The sequence below is a fragment of the Hakea prostrata genome, chromosome 7 (assembly GCF_041222555.1).
Source record: "Hakea prostrata isolate BN-2017 chromosome 7, UWA_Hpros_2, whole genome shotgun sequence".
Classification (NCBI taxonomy): domain Eukaryota; kingdom Viridiplantae; phylum Streptophyta; class Magnoliopsida; order Proteales; family Proteaceae; genus Hakea; species Hakea prostrata.
The window spans coordinates 1,430,511-1,445,493 of NC_142606.1; the positions used below are offsets into that span (position 1 = coordinate 1,430,511).

Genomic DNA, 14,983 nt, shown 5'->3' on the forward strand with positions numbered 1-14,983 from the left:
GATTTATTTGATTAACTTGGCAATAGCTGTTGATATTTTAAATGGTACTAGCGTATGGATTGTTATATCCCCACCCCAAAGAGAAGGAGAAAAAAAAAAGGGAGGGGGATATAGAGAGAGAGAGAGCAAGAAGGGAGAACACTTGGTAATCTTCAGCACTCCCCAGTCCAACAATCATTGGCAGAAAGAGATCCAGTTCAGTGTGCTGTGGCACACTTAAGCTTCTGATCTCCTCCCTCCAAGAAGAATTACTGATTTTAGACTTCAGATTAAAAAAGAAGAAGAAGAAGAAGGCCTTAAACTTTTCCAATCCTGTTTATATGATGCATATGGATATCTATGCCCCTAAATGTTTCAGGCACTCAGAACAACCAACCAACTAGCAGCGTTCTCCGAATGCTCCATCAAAATTGAAGGCCACACACTGCTGATAAACAAGGGGATGATGACCGGTGAAAAGGCTGTTTGTAAGATGAGAACATCTCGTAAAATTCTCGATCCTCGGTGCTGGTTCTGGGAGAGTTTTCTGGATTACCATATTGGAGGCAAAGGCTCGCAGGCCCCTTCTTTCCCTCCTTTCTCAGACTTGATCCCAGTAAAATACCCATCCATAGCCAACCCCCCAAAAGCCAATGGTTCTAGGAACCGGAGCTACATTATAACAAATTATGTAGCGACAAGTCATCCCCTAGCACGGAGCAGATATGTTAACAACTATGATATAGAGTGCCCCGGGGGGGGGGGGGGGTCTTGAGTTTGCCCCCCCCCCCCCCCCCCCAAAAAAAAAAAAAAAAAAAAAAAGATATGGAGCATTAGACCATGAGAGATGGTCGGTGCATCCCTCTTTTAACTTATGTCTAAGTGAGTTTGTGCTTCAACCATTGCAAACACCCCATTCCCACACCTACCCAACTCAAAATCGAAAAACAACCACCACAATATTTGTCCAAATTACAATAATCGCAAAAATGACAACCAGAAGCATTTTCATATTAATGTCTCTTTTCAGTATATGTCAGAGATTGCTGGTTTAGACCTCCAAAGGAGTAACATGTTTTATGCCAAAAGAAAACTACCCCAGCAAATGAATCCAGCAATTTTAGGTTACCTAATTGCAGAATAGCTGAAACATGATGATGCCAAAATTGTCGTAATGATAGACTAGTTTTTTCAGTCACCAAGAACGGCCTTCTTGAAGCTGACTATGCATTCCAATGCTTTTTCAAATTCATTGTCTTCTAATGCCAACGTGAACCGACAGTAACTGGAGATTCCAGTCCATGAACCACTGTTGATACATAAACCAGTCGCCCTGAGAACAGCTTCCCTGAAATTGGATTCTTTGAGCTCAATTTCACAAGCATCAGCAAAATTGTTGGCATCTCCATCCTTGGAAGATGGATTAAGCTTGAAAGTCTTGCCTAGATATGCTGTTGGTTTCGCTACCATAGAGACACCACCACAACATTGAAGCACTTCCCAACCACATCTTTGGAGAACCTTTTGCATGATGCCACACAAAATAATCACATAGAAGGACATAATAAAGTAATTATAATGAATCCAACTAATGAGTGCAATAACATTAGGAGAAATAAAGAAAGAAAACACTGAAAAGACTCTCCCTATCAACTATTTGGTGAAGTCCAACATGTGAACTCCCAAAAAAGAAAAAGTTCTAATTAGTGTATGAATTTATCCAAATCCATATTGCTTCTTGCCATGTGAATGCAATTTATATATAGAGCCCAAGGTATAGACCCAATGAGTGAATTGTAATGTGGAGCAAAGTTTGGCTTAGAATGGCGGTTGCATGTTTGTACAGAATACAGGTGACAAAGGTGGGGGGGACTGGGGAAAGAGCATAGTACTAAGCTTTTAGTTGGAAGAGAGCAGAGAGTTGCAGAATTGTAAAACTTAATACATGATGGAGGCTTGACTCTTTTAAGGGCCAGTATATTTGTCATCCATCTTAGTATCTTCATCGTTCTTAGGCATCAATGTGTTTATCCAACACTCGTGAGATAAAAGAGAGGAGCAAAGCCTCTGAAACAATAAAGCACAGCAGCAAACGAGATTGAGAGCTTGCTTAGTTAGGTTGGGATTACACTACAGACTACAGTTAATTTTGTAGCAAGAACTGAAGACGAATTGTTAGGCAACAATTAACAGCATTGTTTGAGATTTTACTGATTGGCTTCAATGATTTAGCAAGAACCAAAGGCAAATTGGAAATGCAATGCTCTGACTTGTAAGAGTTGCACAAACATGCAGGTTAGCTATGGCTACAATCCATTTGGGGCCTGAAAGATTTCTATTCTGAGGAAACAGGGTGCGTAAGGAATCCCTGGGCCTAGGGTTTTCAATTAGTTTTTGTAAAGCTTCTCACTAAAGAAAGAAAATGAACCATATTTCAAAATTTTAAGGAAGAGTTGTGTCAAAACTTATAAGAAAGCTTAACATGACTGCCCAAGGCTTAAATGGGAAGTGATTATATTCACAACATCTGGACTTAAGCAGTTTGTTGAAGGTCAAGGAACTTCGGCAGTACCTGTTGGTAAACTTTGTGATTGTGAATCATTTGCCAGTCAAAGGTTGGTTGACAGATGCTAGGTTGCTATGAGGCTGAAGAATCCACTGAAAACTGTTTGTATGGATTTTTTACACTGTAATTTAACTGGAGCCAGATTATTCCAAGATATATTGTTAAGAACCAGTTCTTCACCTCACTCATGGCCCTCCACACTATCGAACACTCATTCAGATCAGACCACACACATACATACCATAGAAGAATAACACAGTATAGACATTAATGGAACCTGTAATGGACTGTTTCATCGATTCAGCAGCTTCGAATAAGCAAAATAAAATCTGTTCAGCAAAACTCCACTATGTATCACTTATCTAACCTGAATACAAACTGCTATTCTCTCCATTCGAGAGTCCTCTTCTCACCTGCAAGCTCAGCTTTCTCTTTCTTTTGCTCTGTTCTTGCTTACCTCCCCTTTGCTATTCCTCCCCCTCATATACTCACAATATTCCTACCAAACTGCTGTCACTGTGGACCACTTTCTCCTGCCAAGTTCCAGGTGTGCATGGTTGTGGCTGCCCAGCCTGCCCCCCAATGACTTCTGCCACCTGTTTCCTGTTGTTACTTTTTGTTGATCTTGTCTCCACATGTTGAGCTGGGGTTGATCCCTTGTGCCCTTCTATTCTAGCATGTGTACACCTTGGGTATTAGAGGCCTATCAACACTCCTCTCCTTCAGTTTCACCTTGTCCTCAAGATGAAAATCTAGGAATTGGCTGCACATGTCCACAAAGTCCACCCAAGTGTTTTCGCAGGCTAGTAGATTCTTCCAATGGATCAGCACTTCTAAACTCCCCCTTGATGAGTAGCAACTGTCCAGTAGTTCCTTTGGAGACAGCTGCAACTCCCAATCCTCAGCTAAACAAGAGGGAAGGGTCTGAGTAGTAATGCGAGTCCCCACCACTTTTTTGAGTTTTTCAACTAGCAAACATGAAAAACACAGTGCACCTTGGAGTCAGGTGGAAGTTGAAGGTTGTAGGCCACTGGTCCTATTTGGACTTCGATTGGATAGGGACCATAATAGCGGTGGCTGAATTTCTCATTGGGACACTTGGTCAGCTTCTTGAACTGGTACAACTGAAGTTTAAGGAAAACCTCCTCACATAGTTGTCAAGGCCGCAAGGTGACCAAAGCGGTTGGGGCCCCGACTAGGTGATTAGGCAATAAAGCGGCACCTAGGCGGCAATAAGGCGATCAAAGCGGTTGGGTCAAAAAGTTTCAATTCAACTATTTTTACACTACTTTTCAATCCAACTACTTTCTATAATAAGCTAAACAAATGTTGAATAGTCACATTCATCCAAAAAAAAAGCATTCAAGAATCATAATTATTCAAAATTATTTAAAAAGAACATAAACATAAGTTCATCTCATCAAACTATGGTTGTCAAAGCGTCCGCCTAGGCATTTACTGATTCATTGATTCTTGATGTTAAGTATGGCTCATGCTTCACATTCTATTGCCGATAGGCATGGGGTCCCACTCTGGCGGGAGTGTGGGGGCAGCGCCCCCGGAGCAAAAAATAGGTTCTATGTCACTTCGGGCCTCGGAGTTCCTTTGTAGATTGGGAGTCAATTAAGCTGTTGAAAAACCGCTTTGCCGCCTAGGCGGACGCTTTGACAACTATGCCTCCTCACCTATGTGGTAACTTACGTCCTGTCAATGTCAGCTTGCTTAAACACACAACCGATCTTAAGCCACCCGCAAGTCAAACTTCAGCTCATCTAAAACCCAGTCACATTCATGAAGGAACAAATCGGTGCTAGTGGTTCCCTTCCATAGACAACCTGAAATGGTGTCATTTTGGTGGCTTAGTGGTAGGTCATGTCATATTAAAATCCTGCCCAGGGGAGCCAAGTGATCCAATCCTTTGGCTGATGAGCACGAAAACACTAGAGGTACATTACCAAGCCCTGACTTATTAGCTTGGTGTTGTAATACAGTAGCATTATTTAAAAGGGTAGAATTGTTTGTTAGGATATCTTATTTAAAAGTCTCACATCAGGTATATTTGTTTTCTTCTTTTCATATTACTAATATAGATAAAGGCCTGCTATGTCACTAAGACATAAGTCAGGATTTCTTAGACCATTCAACATGGCATCAGAGCCAAAGATTTGATTATTAGATTTGAGAAATCCTAAGAGAAAATACCTTGAGCACCACTGCCCTCTACTCTCCCCTCTCCAAAAAACCATCGCTCTTCATACGGTGGCTTAGAACCATTGTCGATACCATCACCTGGTCCTAGGACCACAACCAATCTCCCTTCAGCATTGTGATAGCTCTTAGGGGTCTTGCCTCTCTCTTGCGGGGCTTCTAGGGGTGTCTCTACCCACCGCCAGCTTCTCTTCAGCCCTACGATAGCCCTACAGCCATTGCCTCTCTCTTACAGGATCTAGGGCTATAGAGACCCATCTCCAGCTTTCCACCAGCCATGCGATAGGCTTTAAGCCCCTTGCCATCTCCTGAGAGGGCTCCTAGGGCCATTGCGACCCAACTGCAAGGCACCTAAGGCCTTCATAACCCTGATGTGAGGCCTCTAGGTTCCTTAATGCCCTTTGTTTCCTTGTTTTTCACCTCCTAAAACCGGCGAGGCACCTAAGGCCTTCATAACCCTGCTGTGAGGCCTCTAGGTCCCTTAATGCCCTTCGTTTCCTTGTTTTTCACCTCCTAAAACCGTGTTTTATTCACCACTTCCCTTCTATGTCTCTTCTCCCTTGGCGGTCACCACTTTTTATCCTACCAAGGGTTTATTTTTACCCATTGATTATGTGATCTATTTTTTAGATCAGTTCTCTGTTTGATTCTGTGTGGTGGCCTCCGATTCAGTAACCTTCGCTCTTTTGGTGTGTTTGGAATTAAGGAAACTCCATTTTTATGGGAATGCGATTTCTTCCCATTCCAAATGACCACTGTCAAACTTGACGGGACTATCTCCAATAGTCTCACTCTGTTTCTCTTGCGGTTGGTGCTGATGGCCTTACAGGCCATCTTCATGGTACTTTTTCAAGCCATCCTCTCCTGATACAACACAAGACAAGTGCAAGATTATTGAATGCCTAGTTATAAGATTTTTTCTTAATTCCATTGAATCCAGTATTGCAGAGAGCTATCTCCTTCTTCCAGATGCTACCACTATTTGGAAAGTTGCCAAGGAAACCTATTCAAAGGTGGAAAATGATGCACAATGTTTCGAGATTCGGTGTGAAATCCATCAGTTGCAATAGGAGGAATTTTGTCTCAGTGCTATAATACTTTTTGCGGATATTATTAGACCCTTGTTTTCTACGAGCATCTTACTCCAACCTATATTGCTGATGTCGTTGCCTATCAGAAGTGAGAAGATAAACTTCAGGTTTATAATTTCTTGGCAGCCCTAAATATTTAGTTTAATCAGGTACGGGCTCAGATCCTCTCATAGGAGCCTTTTCCATCCTTGGAGCAAGCATATGTCATGGTTGACACTGAAGATAGTCGCCAAACAGCAATAGTGCACACTTAGATGCCAGAGAGATTTGCATTGGTGGCTGGTACAGGAGGCAACCAAACTTGTGTAGGTGACTCTTCCCGTACATTAGTTAAATGTGATTATTGTGGCCAGGAACGTCACGCCAAGGACAAGTGCTAGAAGCTGCATGGTTGTCCAGCCAATTCCTATGGATGAGGAAGGAATGCAAATTGAAGTGGAAACCCTCAAGCATCTGTTCATCAAGCCAATCTAGCAGAACCAAGTGCTCCAACACCTCTTTCCTCAGATAAGCTCCAGCAGCTTCGTTAGTCAATGACCAGATTTGAAGTATCTTCTTCTACGCCAACTTTCAATGCAAGTGTCGCTTTTGCCATAGTTTTCCCTTCAAATACACATCCTACCACAGGTACCTTCGGATGTCACAGACTCACAGTGTCACATCGAGTCATTCCTCCTAGATAATTGACTCTGTGTAACTAGTCATATGACTGGATCTTCTACCTTGTTTCACACACTCTTTTGTTCCCTTAAATCATAATGTTTGTATTGCTGACGGGTCTCTTTCCACTGTCATTGGAAAGGGTTCCATGATATGTTCGCCTTCCCTAAAGTTATCTTCTATTTTGCATGTTTCTAAGTATTCTGCTAATCTTCTGTCCATTAGTAGTTTTGTGATATGAACTGTAAAATAACATTTTTCCTTCCTATTGTGTGTTTCAAGACCTAGAAACAATGCGTACAAATGGCAGTGGTAAACAACAAAGGGGCTTTATCTACTAAACGGATCTCCATCAACATTAAATACAGTGTCTGGTTCCGCTTCTCCTACTCTTTTCACTTTTTTACAGTGACATCGCCATTTAAACCACATTCCTCTACCCACTTTATCTAAGCTTTTCCACATTTAGTTAAGCATTCTAGCATAAATGATTTTCATTGTGACGCTTGCATTTTAGCCAAGCAAACTACTTATATTTGCCCTATTTTAGATAACTGTAGTAATATTCCTTTTTCAATTATTCATTCTGATGTGTGGGGCCCATCTCATATTGTTTCTATTTCCAGTTATCGTTGGTTTGTCACCTTTATTGATTGTTGCACAAGAACTACTAAACCACATGGGCTTACTTACTCCATTAAAAGAGTGATGTTTTTTCCTGTTTCAAAATTTTTCACAAAATGGTTATTACCCAGTTTGGGGCTATAGTGAAAATCTTGTGCACTGATAATGGGACTGAATATTCAGGTGGGGAATTTTCCTCTTGTTTAGCTAATCATGGGATTATCCATTATACTAGTGGTGTTAAGACTCTACCTCAAAATGGAGTAGCCAAATGTAAAAATAAACACCTCGAGGTTGCCTGCTCCCTTACATTTATCATGAATGTACCTCCTCGTTTTTTAAGGGATGCCATTCTCATTACAACCTATCTCATCAACCGAATGCTATCCTGAGTTTTGCAATAATGTTGTCCCCTTGAAGCCCCAAAGTGACAACAGCCTTTACTATTCCTCCTAAGGTGTAGGGTGTGTAGCTTTTGCCCAAAATCATCATCTCCATAGTAAGCTTGATCCACATGGATTATGGTGCATTTTCCTTGGTTATTCAGCTACCTAGAAAGGCTATAAATGCTATCATCCTGCCTCTTGTTAAATGCTTGTATACATGGATGTTGTGTTTTAGGAACTAATTCCCTTTTTTACCCCTACACCTCTTCAAGGGGAGAGTGCTAGCGAAGAGGTTTTGGTCCTTGTCCCTCCTTAAGATAGTCCACCTAAAATTCTTGTTGATGAACCTCACTTGGAAGATGGAGTTAACCGAACAGGAACAACTGATGGACCAGGATAGTGATGTGCAGGGGAGCAACAACCAACTCTGACATCACCTTTGAAGACATATCATCAGCGATTAGTAAGAGATGGGCCCCCAACAATACCTAGCCGATTGGAAGCTTCTGCTCCTAGTCCCTAAGCAACTACTCCTGGTGAGTCTATTTCTAAACCAACTTTTGATCCCTCTTTAAACTTACCAATTGCATTAAGGAAACAACCACGCACATGCACCAACCACCCAATCTCTAAATTTGTATCATATCAGTCCCCACCCCAGAATTTCATAGCTTTGTTTCCTCTTTGCCCTCTACTCCTATTCCTAGCACATTGTAGAAGGCACTGAATCATTCAAATTGGAAGGAAAAAAAGGACATGAGAACTTGTGACTTTGCTTACAAGAAAGGGGACTATTGGGTGCAAGTGGGTATTCGTCATCAAACCCCAAGGCAGATGGAACTGCGGAAAGATACAAAGCAAGATTGGTAGCTAAAGGTTTTACTCAGACAGTCAGACCTATGAGGTAGACTATCAAGAGACATTTGCCCTAGTTGCCAAGATGAATAGAGTTCAGGCAGTTCTTTCGTGTGTAGTAAATCAAGGATGGAGCTTGCAACAACTTGACATGAAAAATGCCTTTCTCCACAGAGAAATTCAAGAAGAGGAATATATGGATATACCACCTGGATACGTTACTACTGAGACTCAGGAAAAAAATTGCAGGTTAAAGAGAGCCTCCTATGGTATGAAGCAGTCTCCAAGGGCTTGGTTTGGGAGATTCCATAAAGCCATGGTGCCCATTGGCTACAAACAGAGCAATGCTGACTACACCTTGTTCATTAAGAAAGTGAACTCCCATATGATTGTTACTACTAATGTATGTAGATGACATAGTTATCAAGGGAAGTAGTGATGAAGAGATTTAACCCTTGAAGAATTTCTTCGGAACCAAATTTGAGATCAAGGATATGGGGAAACTCAAATACTTCTTAGGACTGGAATTGGCATATTCGGCCAATGGTATTTCTCCCTCTTAAAAAAAGTATACTCTTGATTTGTTGATTGAAACTGGAATGTTGGTTGCAAGTCAGCTAGGACTCCTATAAAGCCCAACCCACATTTGAAGGCAAAGGAAGGAGAACCAATAGATAAGACTGGCTACCAAAAGTTGGTACAGAAAGTGATTTACCTATCTCATATTGGACCAAACATTATGCTTGTTGTCAGTGTTGTAAGCCAGTATATGTGTGATACCTACTCTTCACACCTAGATTCACTCTACCAAATCTTAAGATACTCAAAGGCTACTCCAGGAAAAGGAGTTTTGATTTACTCTCATGGACACTTGAAGATCAAGGCATACATAGATGCAGATTGGGAGGGTGTCCTGATGATAGAAGGTCTACCTCTAGTTAGTTACTTATGTGGGAACAACTTGGTAACGTGGAGTAAAAAGCAGGCGGTATTTGTTAGCCCCAGTGCTGAAGCTGAATTTAAAGCAATGGCACAAGGTATTTGTGAAGTGTTCAGCGGCTGAAGAGACTGCTTCAAGACCTTGGACTAGATTATGAGACACCTATATAATTGTATGCAAATGTTAAGTCAACAATCAGTATAGCTCATAATCTGATACAGCAAGACACAACCAAAAATGTGGAGATTGACAGGCATGGTGGGAGATCTCGCGAGATTTGTTTTTTCAGAGGGCGAGAGCAGCAAGTTGGGATATCTCGCCATATCTCGCCCTGGATCTCGTTGGAACTCTCAATTTTCACCTTTTTTTTGTAGATTTTGGATGAACTTTCACTTACAACTACTCTTAGCACATCTACAACAAGGAAGATCAATCATTCTTTACTCATCTTATGAATTTATGATTTAATGACTTATATAGAACTTCTAATGGTTGTATAATTATTTTATTCTTGAAAATTGAGATTTTGATACTCATATGGATGGAATTTTGATAACATTTAAGTTAGTTGATGCATTTGATATACTTGCTTTTCATTTATATGCCTTAAAGGTTCTATATTACATGTTGTATAACATTGCATTCCCTAATCCTACTACATTTCGGTTTCACACTATGGGTTGACTTAGAAATCATACATAGGGTTGTTTCCAACAAATCCAAGGCCACCAACGTGTTCAAAAGGCCTTAAATAAGCTAAATACCAAATTTCAACCCAATTGGGACCCTAAAACCCACCGAGATGGGCCACTGAGTTGACGCCAAAAAGTTGTATATCTCGACCGATATCTCACCGAGATGGTTGAGATCTCTCTTTTTCAAGGTGGCAAGATCTCTCGAGAGAGCGAGATCTTCTACCATGTTGACAAGTACTTCGTCAAGGAAAAGATCATGGGTTGATGTGCTTATAAAGAGTTTTTTAAGTACCAAAGTCTCCGTTAATATTATTAACAAGTTGGGCATAATGAATATCTATGTGCCAACTTGAAGGGGAGTGTGTAATACAATAGGTACTATTTAGAAGGGTAGAATTGTCTGTTAGGATATCTTATTGTAATAGTCCCACATTAAGAATATTTCTTTTCTTTTTTCCATATTACTAATATAAATAAAGGCCTGCTATGTCACTCATAAGTTAGGATTCTCAAACCATTCAACCCTTGGTCTGTCCATCCATTTGTTGATGATAGGTGAACTTGAGGTTGGTACCAGCCATCTTGAAGAGCTCCCTCCAAAAACTGCTACTAAAGTACCCAGTCCGCAGTCTGACACAATCAACTATGGAAACCTGTAGAGTTGGATCACCTCTTTGCTGAAAACCAATGCTACATCTTTCGCAGTGTGGGGGTGAATGAGAGGAATGAGATGACCGTACTAGGAGAGTCTATCCACTACAACCGACACAGTATCTGCTCCTCGAGTGTTTGGTAGGCTCCTCACAAAATCCATGCTAATGTCCTCCCATATCAGGTGCGAAATGGGTAAAGGTTGTCACAGGCCTGCTGGCTCCACGGGTTGCTGTTTACTACGCGGACAAGTCTCATAGCCAGCCACAAATTTCCTTACAGCTTCCTTCATGCCCACCTAATATGCGACTCTGGGAAGCCGCTTGTATTTGCATAAGGACCCCGAGTGACTCTCTAATGAGGACAAAATAACACCAAACCGGGTTTAACCATGATCGGGTCATGGACTCCGGTCGGGAACGGGTTCAATCGTGGTCAAGGCCGGACCAGAGTTCGAACCAATCGGTTACGTAAGGGTGAAGGAACTTCACTATTATAGAAATAAATGTGATCCCGTAGAATTCAGGGTATGTAATCGAGTTATAAAGGATAATTACCACTAACGCGAGGTGGGCGATCGTGCTAAGAAAGGAAATTGCCCCAATCACCAAGAAAAACGAACGAATCCAACGGTTAAGGAAGGAAGGTAAACCCTATATAAACTATAGGTTCACGCATAATTGAGGTATCTGAATCGTTTTCCCTCCATTATCATTTTCGTTTTAAGCTCTGCAACTAGTCAAAGCTCTATGGTGATCCATTACTGACTTAGCCTTCAAATGTGGCCACCCGATCGTGCAGTCTAGCCACATTTAACCCAATTTTGCAGGTCATTAATCAAGTATTTGAAGGAGGATCAGTTTTTGGACGCATCATTTGGCGCCATCTGTGGGAAACGCTTCAAAAAGCTATAGTGGATGCTAGATCTGCAACTCTGAGGAATCAAAACCTTCCTCCTCCTCTAGGAGGAAACCCCCTGAAGGAGATCGTGTCTGTGACAAAGAAATCGACAAATATGAAGAAGTTGCCAGAGGAGATCGCCTGAACAACCCAAATGACGAAGTTCAAATGGTACCAATAATCCAGGAGTAGATGAACCAGATGCAAATCCAATTTTTGGAAATGCAGCAAATGCTTCAAACGGTGGCTAGACGCCTAAGAGCTTTAAGACATCCTAATCTCCATGATAGGAAAGAAGCCCAAGGACGAGCATGAAGGGCTGGGATAAGAAATTCTCCAGTCCGAGGGCGTTCTCCTCGGAGAAATAGACAACAGACCGAGGGCCAAAACATTAGGCAAGAGAGAAACCAAGATCCACAAGGAGTTCAGGAAGAGCAATCGGGAGTGAGAAGAACTAGGGAACTGCCCAAAAGAGATTAATAGAATGTTCAAGACCGTGCACAAGGAAGTCGACCTAGAACTCTTATCAGACTCGAACATGGAGTGCACACGCACACAGCAACATCTCAACGTTCAGGACGAGAAAGCGTTTGAACGATTGGCACTCGGGCAGTACAAATTACTCGAGAACTAGCAGACATCAACCAGAAGCTGGGACAACTCGCAAGGGGAAAAGGACCAACTACATTTATTCAATCATCAGAAAAACCCCGTTCGTAGATGGCATCGCCAGATACAAGTCCCCTCATAATTTTAGGCTGCCAACCTTTCTCTCCATTTGATGAGTCTAGAGATCCAATTGCCCACATGAGTTACTACCAGCCGACAATGGCTGTTGATGGTAACTCTGATGAAATATTGTGTAGAGTGTACGAGTCTTCGCTCACGCGGGCAGCATAGAAGTGGTTCTCGAACTTACCTTCGGAAAGAATTGCTAATTTTGATGAACTAGCCCGAAAGTTTATTGGTCGGTTTCAAAGTGGGATTCAGACCAAGAAGACCGAAGAGACTTTATTCACTGCCAAGCAAGGAAGGAATGAATCTATTCAGGACTACTTGCAAAGATTCAACAAGGCTACCATGGAGATCGAGAACTTGGACGAACAGGTAGCCAAGACAGCTCTCTTCATATGCCTTTCCAATAGGCGACTTTTGAAATTACTGTTACAAGATATGCCAGCCACATATCCCGAGCTTGTACAGAGATGTCAAAAGCAAAGTGAAGTAACTGAGATCCTAGACGCTCAACATGGAGAGATGAAGACAACCAATAAAGAACAAAAGGCTTCAGAAAAAAGCCAAGGTTCAAAGGCACCGAACAATGATGGGGGAATAAAACAACATTCGAGTTGGAGGCAATGTTCGCCTGACCATTCAAAGTATACGCCAATAAATACTCAACAGTCGGAGATCTTAATGCAAATTAAAGATCAAGACATCCTTAGATGGCCACCCAAAATGATTGCCAAGCCTAGAGAAAGAAATATGGAAAAGTACTGCCGTTCCCACAAAGACTATGGACATTACACAAACGAGTGTAGACACTTGAAGGCGGACATTGAAAGATTGATATCCCAAGGGCATTTATCCAACTTTGTGAAAGGCTAAGGCGACGATTGGGACAGGAGAGCCACTAATGAAAAGAGAAGGGAGCGATCGGAAAGTAGGGATCGACGGGCTGAGGCTCCCCAGTCCAAAAAAGGAAAAGAGATTGTAGGGGCTAGCCGATCTCCGATTCTCACTATATTTGGGGGACCAAAGCCCGAATCCCTCAGAAAGTTGAAAGCAAAGTCTAAGTTTGTGGGTTCAGGAGAAGCACTAAAGAGAAAGAGACCGAATGTTGAGGAGAGTATCGTTTTCAATGAAGAGGACGAGAGAGGCGTATGCACACCTCATGATGATATGATTGTGATCAAGGTAGAGATCAGCCGTCGGGAGGTACACAGAGTATTAGTGGACACAGGATCATCTGCAAATCTTTTGTCATATGAAGCATATCAAAAGTTGAAGATGGAGGAGGATTTGTTGAAGCCATCTTCCACCCACCTGTATGGCTTTGCTGGATCTTCAACGATAGCAAAAGGGTCTGTACAACTAGACTTGACAGTTGGAAATTTTCCGAAAGAGACTACTATTCGGGTAAACTTCTTAGTCGTTTGGAAACTCCCAACATACAATGTCATACTTAGGAGGCCATCCCTCACGAAGTTGGGAGCGATTATATCAACCAAACATATGAAGATCAAATTCCCAACCGAAAAAGGACTAGGAGAGGTAACTATGGTGGGAGATCTTGCAAGATATCTCGTTATCTAGAGATAGCGAGACGAGAGGAGAGACAAGAGGGGAGAGATGGGAGATCTCGCCATCTCGCAAGTTCTCGCCAAAGGTGGTCCAACCACTTGTTTACGGGGTTTTAAAACCCCCTATCTCGCTTGAGAGAGGCATATCTCGCCTATCTCAAGCCTCTCTCTCACTGCAACCTTCAAAATTGGCCGAAAATTTGATGTTTTGCAGGAATTTGATAGGGATTCAACTTCTAAACATCCTTAACACATCTACAACAACAGATTATCATCATTCAAGCCTACTTCAACTAGATCTTCAACAAAGGTAAGATTTTCCCCCAAAATTGAATTTTTTTTCAAATAGAATGTTCTACAATGGGTGTGAGTGTAGCATAAATACAGTATAAACAAACAATGAACTACAAGAAAGATCCAAACTGGGAAGGATCAGGGAGAAGGGATGAAATGGGAGTTGAGACACCAGGAGACAACAATGAGTCTGTTCCTTGGGGAATCAACAACCGAGGGATGGGAAATACAAATGAGTCTAGCTGATACATCAAAATAAATCGCATTCCAGATCGAATCAAGAGCGTGATTTAGAAGTCCAACGCCTGAGATTCCGCTCCCACCAGAGATGATGGATCATAGCCCCAAAGACAAGCTTACCTATCCGGTCACAAATAGAGGTACTTGGGAATTTACTCAAAATCCAAGACCAGTCACGATCAAACCCGAAGGAGCGACGAGAGCGAGGCCAAATGTATCCAAGGGCTTTTCTCCAGATGGAACTAGAGAAAGGGTAGGAGAAAAATAAATGCTCAATATCCTTAGTACCAGCCCAACAAAGGATACAATTGGGGTTCGCAAGGATGTGGCAGGAGATAAGGAAAGCCTGGGTTAGGAGAGCATGGTTTAGAGTTCTCCAAAGGGTGAGGGCGTGCTAAGGGATGTGACCTTTGAACTAGACAAGGGGGGCCAAGTGGGGGAAAGGGAGGGGGATCGAACCAAGTTCCAAGCATGGTGAAGGTTTTAGAGGTTGAGGAAGCCAAACTAATGTATCCTGGGTGGAGGGGATGATAGGGGGAGGGAATTCCAGACATATGTGAGACAAGGGTGAGGGGGAGAGGTCTAGGAACT

The 14,983-nt window shown here is 42.1% G+C and overlaps 1 protein-coding gene across 1 annotated transcript in view; it reads right to left on the bottom strand.

The window, feature by feature from the left end:
- Window positions 1-921: 921 nt before the first annotated feature.
- MMT (methionine S-methyltransferase) overlaps window positions 922-14,983 on the bottom strand; it is a 42,499-nt gene continuing 28,437 nt past the window's right edge. Inside the window, exon 12 of the mRNA XM_089160786.1 lies at window positions 922-1,500. Coding sequence (XP_089016912.1) covers window positions 1,171-1,500 — 330 coding nt within the window. The 3' untranslated portion in view covers window positions 922-1,170. The remainder of the gene's footprint in view (window positions 1,501-14,983) is intronic.